We start from the raw sequence: 19,085 nt of genomic DNA on the forward strand, positions 1-19,085 counted from the left end.
GGGTTAGTAATAATTGATTATTCACGAGTTGAAAACTACGCAACAAATTCAGCTTCCGTTTTGTCTGCAACAAAAAATTTCGAGATCATGTCATTATCTGTCACCAGTAGGGATAAAGACTAATCGTCGCACCTTCTTTGTTGCTTGTTTTGTGCCTCTTTTGTCTGACAATTCTCTTCACTGCTCCAAATGTATGTTTTTCAACAGTGTGGGTAAGACGGACCGGTAGGGTGGGTAAGATGGACACCTTTGGAAATTTAGCTAATACGCCTCTAAATGTGTTAAATGATGTTTTTGGCCGTTTGTATTCCGTAGATCAATCATAGTAGAATCTAAATTTGAAATTAAATCTCTTAGCGAAACGTGTTTTTGCAAATTAAAATCTATTTTGAAAATTGTAAACCTACATAGACTGATAAACGCCTAACAGTATGCAATGCTCTGGTAGATTTACAAAGTTCAAACTGTTCCAACAACAAAAATTCTAATATAATTAATTTTTCAACAAAAAATCAATATGAAATGTTTTATACGGCTTCCACAATCATTTTTGTACTCCATAGATTTCAATCTGTGAACAATGTGTGGGTTTTAATGTGTTTCTCATGGCACTATCAAAGTAACACCAACACTGTCCGTCTTACCCACCCTCAAGGCAGACCGTCTTACCCCCACACAACGCAAAATATTTATTCCACCACCGTTATTCATAATCCATGAAATTTACCTGAATTTCGTTGTGTATAGGACGGAACAGTTTAAAACTACTAGGAAACTCAAAATAAAATGCAAAAACTGTGCAATTTCATGTTAAAAAGCTTATTTATTGCCGCCTCAAAATTAGATCCCAGCACAAAAGCGTGTAGCCTGGTAAATGATTGATTATTTTTTGCACTTTTGACATATGTATTCTCTCATGAAGTGGTTCAATAATCATCAACTGATAAGAAGATAGGGTTAATCGTAAAAGAAAGTCAAATTTCTGCTCTTAAGTGACAGAACTAGCCAGTGGTCCGTCTTACCCACCCGGTCCGTCTTACCCCCACCCCCCCCCCCCCCTACTATTGTTGATTATGTACAAACAAACGTGAAGGTTTGACCACATTCATTGAAATCAATCAATGATCCAATACAATACATCCGCTACCCCTTCAACTTCAACTAACATTCTTTAAAGAAGAAAGTGTTATTTCTTTATCATCTACCCAAAATCTGATATGCGTGCGTTTTTAGTTTTGCATGAATCTAACATTTCTTTCCGAAATATCACACCGTATAATGCATAAACACACACAGTGGTGTACATAAATGTAGAACGAAATTGTAACCGCGGGTTACACTGCAATGACCTAAACAGCTGTCAAACTACCACAACCGGGCAAGACCAACCGGCTGCGATGCGGCCATGTTTTTGAAGTCATCATCTGTTTCAGGTCAAACATTTGATTTAGGCGTAGTTTACGAATGATATTTTTTCTTTAACAAAAAATTTCTTTGCATCCCCAATTGCGGCCTAATTTGAACACGATTTTATTTATTGTAGCATATTTCAGCTAAGAGAATTAGATTTTTTCATGATTCTCCTAGTATTTTCGAAAATTTTCTTTTTTGTTGTGGAAAATATTACGCGCTTTTCAAGTGTTGGTCCAGAAAAGTGTACTGTTTACAAACTTTTGCTGTCAAAATGGGGTTCAACGCACAATGGGGGTCAGAGATGTTGGCTCGCTTTTTTACTGTGGGGTAGTATTCGGATGACAAGTGGCTGGGCAAGACAAAGTTTGCCGGGACAGCTAGTAAAGCATTAAAGAATGTGAATACTCACAGATAGATGTTTTAATTCACATTTGTAGGGTTCTCGTTCTGATTGCATTGCTTTTATATGGCCCAAAGTCACCCCCAAAACTTTTGTACTTCAGCTTGAATAACTTGAATAATGAGTTTTTCATTTTTGGATGATTGTAATCAGATTTGTACCTTTTAATTCCGCCCTATTTTATTGCTCATCCTTTGACAGATACGCGTATTTCGACTACCATTCGTAATCTTCCTCAGTGTCAGTTATCCACCGGGATAACTAAATGTGACTTTTTTCCCACATCGGATGGTCAACACAAGTTATAATCACCGTTTAGTATCCACTTTTTGATAATCACTTTGATAAATGTTGGTGTTTTGAGCAAAACATCTTTCATGATGTTTGGCCCAAAGTTACCACCCAGGCCCAATGTCACCCCGACTGGTGGTAGGTAATATGCATTAATTTTTCAATCAACTTTTTGCATTTGATATGTTATTGGAAATTTAATAAAATAAATAAACTTATCTAAAAGTTCAAAAGTTTTGATGTAAGCCAAAGATATGCAAAGTTGAATAATTCATATATTTTATAAAAAAAAAAGCCAACGGTCTATTTCTACTAGCAATATCTCAATAAACATGTGAATTGGCTTATTTATATTCTAGGGTTTTCTCGTCAGAGCGATCTTATTTGAGCTAAAGAAACAAAATCTTAAATTGGCAATAGCCCATTTTCGATTTTTGGCCACCTGAATTTCATTAGTGTGGGAATCAAGCCCGACACCCACGACCCACATAATAAACGCACATAATAAATACTCGCGCGTTGAGTGCTTCGGCTATAAAGGCATAAGACTGAGTCAACAAAGTCGATTTTGCGGAACCAAGCTTTTTCGATTCATTTTAGCGTCCAAAGTAATTGTGCAAAATTTGGGAGTGATTGGTTGCTTCCCCATATTCCGCATTTCTCATAAAACAATCTAACCAATGACGGTAAAGTATAACCTAGGATATGCCGGAAATCTTTGTCAAGGATCGCATAGTAATCCGAAACTTGTGAAAAAAGCTATAACGTACAGATTTCCCGGTGATGCTTAACAATTAACATGTAAAGGAATAACATTAATAAAAAAATCTCAATTTTTGGCCTAAGTTACCAAGCGAATAACTTTTTCCACAAGCGTCGGATCACTTTGCGGTCTTCGGCAAAGTTTTTCGGCATGTTCTAGGCTGTCCGTCATTAGTTACATGGTATTGGACAAAAGAATTCAACTGCAATACCAGCAAGCTGGAATGTTAAGGCAGATTGAGCAGATAGGGTATATGTACCATTCCTTGGCCTAATTTGCAAGCCGCCTTGACAATTTTGACCATAACTCATGAATTAATAGCACTAGAAATAAAATGTTGACCCTATTATACACTCTAGGCAATGCATGTTTCAGCAATTGGAAGTAAACTAACGTAAATATTCAAGAATTTACTTAATTAAGTTGAAAAGATTCGATGCGATGGTATGCAACGTTGGTCTATGGTAAAAAAATGGCCTATTAGTGGATACAACGTTGGCCTATTGCTTTCCATGCACTAGAACCACTAATATCTCATTTTTTCAATATTTCTGCTGAAGTATTATCTCTGTTTGTTCACCAGTCTTACTTTTAAAGTACATTTTCGGAGCCAAATTTTCAAAAAACTCTAAATAAATCATTTAAACTAAAGTTCTTTTTAAATTTAGTAACGAAAACATCCCAACCCTATTATTGTGTTATATTTTTACAGCCACCGCACACAAAATCTTTTTCCTATTCGTTCTTTCTGGTTCTTACGCAAGAAATGTTGTTGACGTCTTTTTATCGGTGTTTTTGACGTCGCTTTTCTGATGGGCCAAGATTTGGGTACATAGTGAAAAAAATTGTCCTCAATATTCGGCCCACATACAATTTGTAAAATAGTTATTATTCGTTGAAAACAAATACACAAGTTCAAAATAGCGTCTATGACCGTCACATTAAATGTTCAGTTATTGAAAAGTCAATTCGAAATGTTCCAGAATCATGCCATTTATTATCATGTGTATAGACTACCCACTAAGCCGAAGAATCATGGCGTCTACAAAAGCTAAACAAAGTGACATTTTCATTCAATTTTAATGCTCCAAAGGGCTAAAATTGAAACGAAATGTTACTGTTGTTTGGCGCACAGCTTTTCCGATATCCAGTTATGCGTGTTTGTTTGAGTTTTTGGTTTCTTTTGAGATAGGCCGAACGAGGGGACTATGCCAACGAAGCATCCCGATACCCTATCATTGTTTTTAGATCTTAATACTGTGTAGAATATTATTCATACCTCAAATTCATGTCATGTTAAGGTTGAGGAAGACGTCGTTGACATCATCATTATCATTGAAATTTCAAAAACAGTTCATCGCTCAAAACATAAATGTCAATGTCAAAATCTGGAGCGTTTGCTACGGTGTGCCCAAACATCAAAAAAAAAGTTCTGAACTCCAGGTACTTCGAAGAATCATCTTTGTGCAAAATACGCAGTAGGCCTGGCTGCTTGATACTTGTGTGATGCGATGTGCTGCAAGCCTTGATAATGACAAGAAAAGTAATTGGGTTTTTAAATTTTGAAAAATGTATTGTTTTTTAATTTTATATGAAAAGGCACCTTTTTCTGAGCCACTACGATTTTTTCAGATTTTTAGAACTTTGTTTTGGTACCTAAAATCATTTTCAAAGAGATTTTTTAAAATCACCGTTTGACAGCTGGGCAACTGTTTGACAGCTCCGCCCAGTACAAACTGCGACGAAGGGTATGACAAATCACTTCCATACAAACTTCAAATTGATTTTTAAACAGGTTCCCGGGCACCAAAATTCATGAGAATTTGGATTTCGGTTCAGTTTGACATGCAGATTTAGAATATCAAACTATCTCAACACCGTTAAAGAAGCCAATTGGGCGAAATCTAACCCGACTACTTTTTAGGATGCTTTCTCGTACTGGCTAGATTAAATTAGATTAGATTAGACAACACATAAATGTTGTAACGATCGAAATTTCACTGATCCTAATGACGATTTTTGCAGCTTTAAGAACCCTCTACGAAGTGAAAGCAATAGTTAATTCAATTTTTTTACAGTGCAACACCACCACCACCACAAAATTCGAACTGGAATCAAAAGAAATGGTAAGAAAATAAATATGCTTTTTCATCAATATCAATGCAATCAGTTAAAATTTGTTACATCGAGTTCACTGTAACAAAATTACCATCGCATTCATCACAATTCTCCATCGGACTGTGCCAGTATACATGTTGGCTGCAGTATGGAGCTTACTCACAAAGTTGCATGCAAAAAACATATTTCATGTAAATTTACGTACGGTACAGGTTATCTGGAGGGAGGTTGATCATTTTTCATCGATTATTTTCAATAAAATCAGGAGATTTTTATTTAATTATCGAACAGTTTGGACCGAAGGATTACGGTCATGAATGATCATATTGAATTAAAAAAAATCGTAATAGGCTATTTTCCGGAAAACACTAAATGAAATTCCACAATTTTTTAACTAGATATTAGCATGGGACAGAAGAGACATTTCATTTACACTTTTTGAGTTCCATTTTGGCACCATATCAACTGTGCAAAATTTCAGCTCGATTGGAGAAGCTATATTTTAGCGCCAGTCATTTGAAGTTTTCATACGATTTACCATGGGGAAAATCAAAGCCACATGTTGCATCTTAACCCCTTAAAATAAGACGATGGATGGTTTTTGTTGAAATTTTTACGTGGAACCAACCTTCCGAAGACCACAAAGCGATTTAAGGCATGTGAAAAAAGTGATTGACTGAAACTCAAATAGCGTGGCAACGCTGTTTAACATGTAAGGAATAACAATAAATAATAAATTCTCGTCATTTTAAACTACGTCCATAAACTACGTAGACTTATTTTTGGCCATCTCCGACACCACCCCGCCCACCCCTCCCCCCTCGAAGACTTTTTTCCATACAAAATTTTCGAAATTTGTGTAGAGCGTAGACTTTGGTCAGAACCCCCCGTCCCCCCTAAGAGTCTACGTAGTTTATGGTCAGGCCCTTACAGTGGCGTAGCCAGAAATTGTCTCTGGGAGGGGTTTTCAACTATCGATGATACCTTTTTTGGTTTGACACTTATATTTTGTAAACAGTAATGAGCAATTGTATTCGTAGTTTGAAAATAGCGGCGCAGCCGAAAAAAATTTTCGTCGCAAAGCGCTTTATACTGAAAATTTGTTCCACAAATTTTGGCTCTGGGGGGGGGGGGGGGTGCTTAACCCTAAAACCCTCCCCGTGGCTACGCCAGTGTGCCCTTATTCTTTTATCTTATGGGTTCTTGAGAATGCTATGTCAAATTTTCATAGAGATCCAAGTAGTACAAGCAAAGATATAGCGTTTTTTGCATCGCTCCCTTATGGGCGTGTAGTGCAAACTTGAAACTGTAAACGCGATTATCTCGGAATTATGTTTTTCCAAAAACGTCGATGCGGTGACTACGATTGCGGAAACAGTTCTCAACCGATTTCAACCAATTTTTTTAGTGTTCGCTGTTTATGTGTCGTGTCCAGGGTTCGAAATTTTCGCTTCAGCGATACGAAATATGCTATTCTCACGGCGGCGGGAGAACTTATTTTCACTATTTTGCTTGAGAGGAACACTTTTCTCCTTCAGCACTTCTTTACTGAATAAAACCAATCGTCGTCGGCGTCATATGAGTCAAGGAAATACAACATGATCAGCCGACGAAAGGTAAACGAAATTCTCGCCTCTTTGGGAGTGAGTGAAAATATATTTTCGCTCTCTTCTTTGTGAGGGAGATTTCTCAAGCCAGATTTTCGCTGAATATTGGCGTGAGGGAAAATTCTAGTTTCGTGAGAATGAACGGGGATGATTTTTTTTTTTCAATACTTTTTTCATGCAAAAATGTATGTCAAAAATCATACCACTGCACAATGGTCCACGAAACAGATTTACGAGGAAAGATGCATTCAGCGCCTTCAAATGATTTTAAAAAAAAGACACTACACCGTCTTCAACCAGAGGTTGCACAGACTGAACAATCACTAACATTAGGCAACGGACTACACGGAACACCCAGTGGACCTGTGGAGGATTTTTCGTTTGACGAAAAGTTTCCTCCGGCTGGAGCGGGAATCGAACCCTCACTTCGTAGCACTCACAATACGCCTAAACGACTGACGCCGCTAACCGCACGGCCACGAAGCCCACAATGATTTTCTAGATTAATATGGTCTTCTACAAAGTTGTTCCCAAAAATTAGGCCCTCTTTTCAATATACATAACAATTAGGGTGGTCCATATTTTAAAAAAAATGGTAACCAAACTTTTTTTATTTGCAAGAATAACTATATACATTCTTCGGGATAGTTGTAGATCTATAAATTTTGAGCAAGTTTTTTGAAAACACTTTTAATGTAGCTTTAAAATTGACCGACCTAGAGGTATTTTTTCTGAATAAGCTTAGGATGGTCCAAGAAAAACCAGTTTTCTGGCGTTAACTTTTTCAGTTTCGATTTTTCATCAAAGTCGCCCAAGAAACACTTTTAGAGCATTTGCAGATGCGTCGTTTCGTGCGCTGAGATAGTCGTTATCTCTTTTGGTTCAAAAGTTATAGGCATTTTTCTTAAAAAATAATATATTTATGACGGGTTGGGGCAAACAAAAAAATATCTTTTGCCCGCATTAGGGTGGCTCAAGCTTGTATGGCAAAACCACATGTCAAAAAGTTCGATGGGCCCCCTTCTCATTTCATTCTATATGACGCCACGATGCTCTGGTCAAATTTTCAGCTAAATCCGTTAACATTAGGGCGGTGCTAAACTCGTTTGAAGTTTGTATGGGCGTTTATATGGGAAAACATCGTTTTTTGCAGTTTTCTTCGGAGGGGTTCAAATTTTCCCTAAAAAAACACGTAATCGATCCCATAGAAATATAGCCTGGGATATGCCGAAAAACTTTGTCGAAGACCACAAAGTGATCAGACACTTGCGAAAAAACTATAGCCTAGACAGTACGGGCCAGTCTTGTTAGCGATCACAGTCTTTGACACCTTTTCGTCGATATTCGGCTGCCTTTGTCTCCAACATTCGCAACACAAGCGATCAAACTACTGCACGGAACAAAAATGTCGAATGAATGCGCTTGACGCTTGAGATGGTTCGGTTTTTGTTATTCCTGTCTTTCCCATAAAGAGAGCTGTTTTGGATAAATTTATGTGTCGTAATCGATTTATCACACACGAATAAACTAATATTATACCAATCTTAATCAAAATTGGCTGAAATCTTGCAAAAAAGCTGGAATTAGACAAATGTCATCGTGTCAGACGACGATGATTTGATCCACTTTTTTGTTTATTGATCTTCGTTCTGCCGCTCGTGTTGTGTGTAAGAGGTAGCGGTCGCGCTCGAATGAAACAAAGCAAACTGACACCCGACCGCGGCAACGAAACGAAGGTAATGAAAGGTGTCGAATGTTTACAAGCCTGGTACGGGCTCATTCAATGAGATTTTATTGCTATTGTTATTCCTTTACATGTTAAATGTTAAGCACCACCAGATGGTCTGCATGTAATATCTTTTCTTACAAGCTTCGGATGACTGCGGTCTTCGACAAAGTTTTTCAGCACATGTGAGACTATAGTTCCATATAATCGGCTACATGTTTTATGTAAAAATAATGCCCCTTATGAGAAAAATGCTAAAAACGATGTTTTTCCATATAAACTCCTATACAAACTTCAAACGAGTTTAGCACCGCCCTAATGTTAACGGATTTAGCTGAAAATTTGACCAGAGCATCGTGGCGTCATATAGAACAAAATGAGAAGGGGGCCCATCGAACTTTTTGACATGTGGTATTTTGAGCCACGCTAGCCCGCATTCAAAAGAAGAAATATTGTTATAAAACATATCAAAAAATTAGAGGGGATGATTTTTGTAACTCAAATGAAAAATACTTGAAAAGTGCCTATTTTTTCTAGAAAATCATCAATATCTTTTGAACGGAATGACGTAGCAACATTCTTAGCGCACGAAAATGTGCGTTTTTTAAGCTCTTAAAATGGTTCTTAGACAACTTTGATGAGGCCTTATTTTTAGGAACAACTTTGTAGAAGACCATATTAATCTAGAAAATCATTTGAAGGCGCTGAATGCATCTTTCCTCGTAAATCTGTTTCGTAACCATTGTGCAATGCAACGATGCACCAATACAGCGATGCACCAATGCAACGATGTACTAATTCAAATATGCACCAATGCAACGATGCACGAATACAGTGATGCATCAATGCAATGTTGCACCAATACAACGATGTACATATGCAACGATGCAGCTATGTAACGATGCACCTATGCAACGATGCACCAATGCAATGAGGCACCAATGCAAGGATGCACCAAGTCAACATAGGTACAATGCTACAGTGTATTGATTATTGTAGCTTTCATTATGTGAAACATTTCAATGAAACATTTCAAAGCGTGACGGAAAGACAGACAACTCTGGGATTTTATATATATGATATTGCACACGCTAGTTTAGAAATACCCATTAATGGGTATTTAAGTACCCATTTCAAACTAAAGTGGCTTAACCCATTTAATGGGTATTTGCCGTTTACCCATTAATGGGTATTCGCCTCGAACTTCAAAATATGAGTATTTTTCACTCTTGATCTTCGTATAGAAAATGGGTAAAAATGCCCCATTATTTCGGGAACGATTTTGCAGTTTGAGGTTAGGTTAGGTTTATTAAAAATAGTCTTTGAAAAATATGACAAAAATCAGAATTAAAAGACTTTCTGTGTATCATTGTATATTTCTGCAGTAAAGAATTTCATATATATTTCTCTGCATCCAAAGCTATCATTCATCAAGAACAGCTCCGGTCGATTCTCTTGTTGACTTCCGCGTATCCACGTCGTTTGGCTACAACTTCTCACGAGGAACTCATTTATCTGCAATATAAACGTGTTTTGCTTAGAACAACTTGCTAAAATATTCACATATTTTACTTACGGGTCATTGGAATGTTTCCTGGAGATTTTCTTCAAAATTATCAACTGTTTTTATCCAGCGAAAGCCATAAAAACACTAAGTCAAAAATGGCAGTCTTGAAATTTTTACAACTAACATGCGTACTATGTACCCATTTTAAAGTTCAGAAGGCAAACTTCATAATGGGGTTAAAATACCCATTATTTGTTTTCAGATAAATACTCTTTTTTTGACAGCTCAGTACGGAAACAAAAAATGGGTACTTGAACCCCATTTAATGGGTATTCTCAAACTACACTGAAATAAATTTTGTTGTGGAAACTACCGATTCCATAGTAAAATTACTAACCGTACCTATGATTCTCAACCGACAACAATTTCCAGTTAATTCTACTAAAACATTGTCAACTTAACTAGCAGTGCAGTTAACATTACTAAAAATAATCTTAATTTAACAAATGAGCATTGTATTTTTAACCACACTGTGTTGTAAAATGCGTGTCCAGGAAAAATTAACAATGTTTTGTTGTTGAGACGACTACACTTTTAGTTGAATTTTCTACAAATCATTGTAATTTCATGCATATTTCAGTTACCTGAACAGATTTTGTTGTCGGTTGAGAATCATAGGTACGGTTAGTAATTTTACTATGGAATCGGTAGTTTCCACAACAAAATTTATTTCAGTGTAGCGTGCAATGGTCTTTGCAACATTTCTGCATGTGGGCCTTTCAGAGAAACCACAGGATCATCTGCAAGTTATCTGAGCGTGCATTGTCCTTTCAAGCAACTATCAATGTCTTTCACGTAAAAAAATATAAAGCAAGGGACTTAAACATGAACCTTGGGGTAGAAGATTGAACTTGTTAATATCGCGTCCCGGAGCGGAATTATTTGATGAAAGAAGAGCCATAGAAAATTCCAGCATAGTGAAGGGTCTGTCCAGAGAACCTTCTCTTGAGGATGTTTCCTAAGAAATCGGTTGTGCTGGGACTGAGTCTGGGCAGACCATTTTCGCGAAGCCGAATATCCAACGGTTGGAGTATTCGTCACTCTCATTAGAAGAAGAGCGGTTTCGCATGTCGCGTGCCACTCTCTAAAGCACGGGTTCCCAACCGGTGGTCCGCGGCCCCCTGGGGGGCCGTGAAGTCAGTCCAGGGGGGCCGCGATGTTACCAAAAAATTGTTAATTTTTTATTCTATTTTGTGCAAATTATACCGCCACTCCCAAAAGCCACAATTTGAGGAACAAATTTTCAGTATAAAACGCCTTCAGTGACAAAAAATTTCGGCTGCGCCGCTATTTTTCAACTACGACTCAAATTGAATGTACATGACATTATTAATCGTCAAAAAAATCGTTAATTTTAGACATATTGTTTTCTAAAAATTTGCATTGGGCCCCAGATGGTTTGTCAATTCTTAAAAGGGGTCGCCACCTCAAAAAGGTTGGGAACCCCTGCTCTAAAGCGTTGTTATTGAAGTTTCTCTTGAGAGCCCTTCAATGAAGTGTCGCCAATAACTACGCTTTTTCGCTTTCAGCAGGTTCTTCAACTGTCTTTCGAGCTTAGCGTACTCTTGAAAAAGATCTGAGGTACCGTGCCCACGAAAAGCTTTGAAAACATCAGATTTTTTTAAGATACAACTGGGTGCAATCATCATCCCAGCCTAGTGTGGCTAGTCTTCTTTTTAAGGTTGCACTTGGAACACGTCGTTTTTGTGATTCTAATGCACTCTCAATTCATTCTCAATCAATTCAGACAGGAATCGATACTCATCCAGGTGTGCAGGTGGGAGGGGATTGAATGATTCGATGCCAAAAGATACCGCTTCTGCATCTTTTTGCCAATCGATATTCCTTGTGAGGTCAAAAGAAACCTGAAATGGTTGTTCAGACCTTTCACTATTATGCTTTATGGTGGTTATAATGGGCAAGTGATCACTACCATGAGGATCCTCGATTACCTTCCACAAACCATCGAATGATAGTGAACTTGATCCCAGTGATCCCATCTCAAAGATGATGGCGATCAATTGAAATTCTAGGAGGGATGTAAACTGAAGCTACGCAAAGTTCTTTACCCTTTACGAATGACAAGCGACGATTTCTACGCCAGGATCAGTCGCAATTCGAATTCTATGGAATAAGTAAGTCTTTTTGATCCCCAAAAGAACTCCCCCATAATGGTCATCCAGATCCTGGCGTATAATGTTAAAATCGTGGAAGTTGAGTTCATCTTCAGAAGAAAGCCATGTTTCAGAAAGGGCAAATATATCACAATAAGAGTTGTGAATCTAAAACTTAAACAGGTCTAATTTAGGTTTTAGACTATGACATTTCCACTATAGCACAGTGATTATATCTTGTACCTCACTTGATGAATTATCCATCGAAAGATATGATCGCAGCAAGGAGGGGCCATGATTGTGTCAGATTCCGAAGATATTCTTTTACTGTAGGTATAAACATATCAATAATGCCTCTAAATGTTTCTGGAAGGCCGAGGGCATCATATAAGCGATCCACGAGAACCCTGAAAGTAAACAGTCGTAGTTTGGGTCTAGGAGGCTTGCTTGAACTGCGAGGAACTTTGATAGCTTTTTTCTTGCTACCTTGTCGAATATTTCTCTTTGAAGTGTATTTAACAGGCGGAGACGGGGTGACAGCACAGAAAAAAATAATGAGATTTACACGTCATGTAAACTTAATTTCAGTCATGTAAACTTAGTGTTATGATGGTTTACATGATATATCATGTAAATTTGTGTTATATGTCATGTAAACTCTCAGAGTCATGCTGAATTACATGACATATAATGGAAGTTTACATGACATTTTATGAGTTTTACATGATATGTCATGTAAACTTCTGTGATATCCCACGCTCCAATTATGTGCATTATATGTCACAGAATTTTACACTCTTTTTTCGATCTGTGAGGTTCTTGCTACAACATGGATCTGAAGCTAAAGGAACCTGATTCTTCGGAATTTTTAAGTTTACCCCGCCTCCCTTGACATTAGGCAAACTTTTGAGGGAAGACCTCAAAAAGACCTTTCGGCACAATCCCGGGGAAGATGATGACTTCCTTTCTCACGGTGCGTGTACCTCCGAAAGAGATCCACCCTCATCGGTTTCGTTATCGTCCTGATCATCGGAAGACAACTCCTGATAGGGATTTTCAACTGGGACAGCTGATTCAGACACGGAATCTGGTGATTTCACCATCTCCGCATAGGTTTGCTTGGAGCGCCTTACAATAGAGCGACTCTCATTTCGAATGCGTCTTTTGTAAGCCGGGCAAACTTGCAAGTCGTGTGGATCTCCGCCACAGTAGCTACATTTTTCCGCTTCCTGAGTGCAAGAGCCTTCTAAATAAGCCTGGTTGCATTTGTCACAACGGGGCTTGTTGTCGCAAAAGCTATCACTGTGATCAAACTGCTTGCATTTGGTACAATTAAAAACCTTCGGCCTAAAAAGATGCACTGGGTAAAAACCATCATCGATTACAACAAATTCCGGGAGGACGGAACCTGGAAAAGTCACTCGAAAAAACGCTGAAGGCGAGTACACCTTTTTATTTCCTTCCATGGAAGCCTTAGATAAGCGTTTACAGTCTAGGATAGCCACATCAGGAATTGACCTATTTTTGAAGCGACCAAAGCCGGTCTTGATGTCCTCACATGTCAGCATTTCGTCAAGGATCTTCCCCTCCACCTCCACTTCTCGTGCTGGCACATAGACCACGTATTCAAGATTATACGCTTCGTGTTGAGCAATTTCATTTGCTGCTTTGTAACTAGGTGCGGTAACACGCAGCTTGGATGCTTTCACTTGGTGAATAACGGTCCCAGGATACTTACGCGTCAGCTCTCGAGAAATCGAAAGCATATTCAATGGTTGGCATTTGCGCCGGAAATAGACAACCCAAGGCCCAGGCGAAGATGGCTGATAAAACTGCGTACGAGCAATGATATCTTTGGAAGGCGTTTCGCAGCTCAGGCCGCAAATCACGTACAACACGGCTCAAATAAGACAAACACTACCCCGCCCGTACAGCCGAAACCGACCTAGGGTAGAGAAGGGTCTCTTTCAACTCTAACCCGGACTCAACTGCACCCACAGGGCAGCGCACTCCACACACACACCGCACTCATGCATCCATCACGACCCGAGCCGCACGGTCACCTAGGGTTGCTTCTACCTGCCTGACCTCACCCAACAACAAAAGAGACAACTACTTAGTGGTTCGCAATGTTTATCGCCACCTGTATCTATACCTCATTGGTATACTATGGCGTTTCGCGACTAATATGCGTTAAATTTATCACGTTGAGGCATCGTATAGTGTAAAAAGTGATTTCATTGCATGTACATTTTGGTTGTCTGGGACGTTATTTTCTATTAGTTTTTATAAGCCTAGCAGTACACTTCCATTTTCTGAAATCCGTAAGATCCGGCACGCAAGAAACATGTTTAAGTACAGAGTTGAAAAATGTTACATCATAGAATCTGTAACAAAAGGACCCCGTCATATCGCACACATTTTCCCATCAGTTTATAAATATACAGCTTGCATCAGTATGAAGCTTGCATTCAATATTTCATACAAGCAATTTTTTAATGTAAAGTTCAGTGAAATGGAATAGAAATTTGTGTGTCAAATTTGTTTACGTCGGGTGTAATTTTCAGAAATTTTTGCTGTGTAGTTTTTCATTCTATGGTAATAGCTAAATAGCTAAATAGATTCCATAAGGTTAAATTTTTAATTTTTATCTCTAGTATTGTATCAAATGGATATACTAAGGCTAAAACAATACATTTTTAGTGATGATATGGTTATGCAAGTAAGCTCAACTTGGGCTAATTTCCTTGAAAATGACCTTTATATCAAAATAATCATCATAAAACGTAAATGTTGGACAAAATTTTCAACAATAGGGATACAAGCATGTTTTAGGTGTGAACGAACAAGATAAAATGCAGCCATGCTTTTTTAGCACAACAAATCTCATTAAAACAGATAAATGGACATGTTTGTTTAATTTACGCATTATTTGATTAAAAAATAAAATGGCTTTATACTTCACCAATACCGAATCTCATATTTTTTCTCTGCTGGTCTGGTTGCTACTAGCAATGGCAAGGACAGTAATCTAATTTGTTTCAACGTAAAACCATTACTCGTTACAGAGACGAAGTACCCAGAGGTGTAAGCTGACTGTCAACTGGGAACAAATTGCGCCTACCCTCTATAATGTTTTAGAACCAGTAAAAAGACGTAACTACCTAACAAGAAAAAAAAAACAATTTTCGATTGCAAAACTGAATTTAATACCGTTTTAACATACTAAAAGCAAGTCAGTATGTGATTTGAACATAAAGGATAATTCAGCATATTAGATTGAAAAATTCCATTCCGAAAAAATCAGTGTTCTGTTTTCACCATTATGAAATATTAGCCTTTACTCTCGTTTGTTTTTGTTGTTGTATTGTTTGGAGTGCGAGAATCAGCTAAAAATTGAAAACTCCCTGGGCGATTATTTTTCTCAAATGAGAGGATAATTAAACACTATGACTCAAGAAATTTTGATAATTACCGAAAACACTAATCATAAGCAGCAAAATCGAGAGAAAAACACTGATGTTTGTGCTACTGTTGATGTTCATAAAACCATTAAACAAAAGATGTTTACAAATTAGAACCAACAGTAGATGGCGCGCAGGTGGGCATGTTTAGGTGGGCGTAGAGGGTAGGACCTTACACCCCTGGAAGTACCAATGAAATGGCTTGCGTGCCAGCTGAAATGGACCTACGACACATAAGCGATCAGCTGAGAAGGATAAAGGGCAGTTAATTCCGAAACATGTGCTGCATTTGATCAGTGTTAGATGACCTTTCAATGAATAAATTTATTTTGAAAATCCTGATTGCAGATGTGACATGAATTCAATTTGATTTTGTATGATTGGACACGGCGCATCAATACCAAAGTTTGAAGTCAAATTCTCAATTATTATTGACGAAGATCTTAAACATCTTCTGAAAAACCTCACGCAAAAACAGCTACGTTAAAAAATGTGTTCGGCCTGCACATTTTTAATAAACATCCATGCCGCACAGGGACTGTGTTGGAAACACACATTTTTTAAAATTGCTCGTACGCTCACATGAGCATGTATTTTGCAATAATTTCGATATGGCAACCTCACTGGGTTTATAAACCACCTTCAAATACCGAACAATATTGATATTTTGCCAAAATGTGAGCGCGCAATTTTAAAAAATGTGTGTTTCCAACACAGACCCTGTGCGGCATGGGTTTTACTAAAAGAGTTTTTATTTTAGCGAGCTTGTTTGTCATACACAGTACGAGCGCGGTTTGCAGATTGGAAATGGCGTACACGCTATGATTAATTTACTCTAAAATGATCAAGATTCACACAAATCCGATCTAAAATAAGACAGCTCAAAAAATGAGTAAAGCGTTTTCCAGCGCTAGCACTGGCCTAAGTGCGAAAATCCCATCAGTTTAAACCGTATAATATTCTTCATATAATGTCAAGAATGTTATACGGCCTTCATAAATTTGATATTGTTCGTGCAGTTGAAAATCGGAATTTTTGACACGCGAAAATCGATTTTTCTCCTAAACCGTGTGTCGGACGTACGTCGGGCACAGTGCGCTGGATAGAGGGCCAGGTCCGCTGTCCAGCGCACTACGTCCGACGTTAGGTTTCACGTATGGATTTTGAGAAAATTCGTTTGTCGGGTGTGGGGAAACTTCGGGTTTCAACCGCGACGACAATACTTCCCCACACGCGACAATCAATTTTCCTCCAAATCCATACGTGAAACCTAACGTCGAACGTAGTGCGCTGGGCAGCGGATCTGACCCTCTATCTAGCGCACTTTGTCCGACGTACGTCCGACGCATAGTTTAGGAGAAAAATCGATGTTCGCGTGTCGCAAGAATATTGTGATTCAAATCGTCCGGACGGTAACGTGCATCCGGTTCCGTAAAATGTTCGTAATCTATATAGAACGGAATCAGCATAAGAAGGGCAATGGAACGAACGTATACGTCGCTGTGGACCAGCCCAAGTGCTCCATTGTAATGGCTAGTTTCCACTTCGTACGTACTGTGTAAAAAGATAGAACAAGTAATGGTCAAGTAATGATTCCGCTTCAAAATTACTTGTGCAGTTCGCAGATGGCAAGTAAGGAAAAAAGTGTAACACTCGTAACGCCTCCCGTGCGAGTCAAATGGAGCTGTCACTTTTCCTTGCGGAAAAATAGTCCGCGCTATTATTCCGTAAGGAAAAGTAACGTTTCTCCCAATACTGGAGCAGTTGTCAAAATTACTTGCGGAAAAAGGTGGAATTTTACTTGAGCGCTCTATTTGGCAACAAAAAACTAAGCTTAAACCTGAAGATGGCTAAGCATCGCACCGCGATCCTGGACCGACGTGCCGCCGAGCGCCGCAGATTCCGCCATGGAAACCAGCTCGTATACTTCCGGACTTGCCGTTTCAGCTGGCCATCGCCGAAGATTTGAATACAAATAAAGAAACTTATTTTGAGAAATAAATTATGCTTATTTAGAAAACAAAACAAATAAAATTTAATTTTTATAAATTGAAATATCATTTTTATTTAAAATCGTTTTTGCAACTCGGCACTACATATGACGATTATAGCACGAGCATCAAAATTTTGTGTCTAGAGCACGTAGCCATTCCCATACAATCACCGATGATATTGATGGAAACGATCATATTATAATGATTTTTTTTCTTTCATTGCAAAAAAATTGTATGTATGTAACTCGTTGCAAAACTCGATTTTTACAGCACTTGTCGTATTTATTTAATGTACAACTCGTGCTGTAAAAATCATCATTTTGCAACTCGTTACATAAATAACTACAAATGATTTGTATAACAAATCATATTATGATTGTGATGAGCCTCACACATAAGGTACACCGGGGCAAGTTGAAACGGGTGGGGCAACATGAAACAGCGGGTTAAGATGATGTTGTCCAATGATGGTAAACATCTTGAGTAACACATAGTTTTTGATTCAAACAATCTTTTGGCGAAAGAAAAATTTCCAAATTGTATTGAAAACTATTTCAAAACTTCGTGTTTCATCTTGCCCCACCCGTTTCAACTTGCCCCGGTGTACCTTAAATTTCATTGGCCAGGGAAAATAAATTTCTTAAAACAAAAACTTTATAGGCTCAGTGTACCAGTTATGGCTATAGTACCTCAAATTCGCCATAGTTGATTTGCCACCTTTGAAGATACAAATCAACAAGAAAAAAAATCGTGATCAACAGATCACGATCACAAAATATGATTGCAATCATTCAAACTTCACAATTTGCTCAAATTATGGTAGAAATAAATCATTTTCCTTAACTTTTCGGCCTCCTTGCACCCTATTTCGCCATAGTGTACCAGTTATGGCAAATCCCATATGGAATGCATGTAAATAGTGCGAAGTGGAACCCAAATTAACAAATGTGTCCATAACTGGTACAGGGTTCCTATCATTGGCACACGCCGTAATAAATACTAAAAGTAGTTTTGGCTCCGTTTTTATATTTTTCCTGTAAAGTATGAAAACTAATCAATCATTTGACTTATTGTTTACATTCGTCGGTCTTCTTCTTATTTTTGTAGAAATAGTTTTTCTTAGGTGGTGCGATAACTGGTACAGGCACCCTAACTGCTAAACGTTATAAGAAGGATGTTTGGCTCCTTTATTTTTTCAATAATGAATACAAAGTGCAAAAAATATGTAGTTTCACACATAAATAGTATACGGAAAATCATCTCTGTGTAATGTGTATACAGACAGACATGTAAACCATGTATTTAAATACACAGCAAAACATTCTGAAAATTACAGCAGACGTAAACAAATATGACATAAGGAGTGTATCGGAAAGTAGTTGAAAATGTTCAGGATGCTCTATCTCGAAGCTCGGTTGGTCTTTTCATTTCGGTTCTTCTATGAAATCTTCACAATATAGTTAAGTTTAGAACAGCTTGGAAAAAATTGGAAAATGTTTAGTATTATTGAAAATATGGTTAAATGAATACACCTCACAAAATAAAAATCTGCACAAAATGCAATTTTGTTGAGATTTACCAACATTTAAAAAATCTGTAGTGAATAAAATTTGTACGATAAAAAATCT

General features: G+C 37.9%; 1 protein-coding gene across 23 annotated transcripts in view; it reads left to right on the plus strand.

The window, feature by feature from the left end:
* Window positions 1-19,085, plus strand: part of LOC109411523 (uncharacterized) — a 163,161-nt gene that overhangs the window by 48,143 nt on the left and 95,933 nt on the right. For 13 of the 23 annotated variants that reach the window (XM_062852411.1, XM_062852388.1, XM_062852391.1 and 10 more), the window contains one exon: window positions 4,946-4,993. The exons of the other annotated variants lie outside the window; for them this stretch is intronic. In XM_062852411.1, coding sequence (XP_062708395.1) covers window positions 4,946-4,993 — 48 coding nt within the window. The remainder of the gene's footprint in view (window positions 1-4,945; window positions 4,994-19,085) is intronic. 23 annotated transcript variants of the gene reach the window in all.

Source organism: Aedes albopictus, chromosome 2 (assembly GCF_035046485.1).
Source record: "Aedes albopictus strain Foshan chromosome 2, AalbF5, whole genome shotgun sequence".
NCBI classification, from domain to species: domain Eukaryota; kingdom Metazoa; phylum Arthropoda; class Insecta; order Diptera; family Culicidae; genus Aedes; species Aedes albopictus.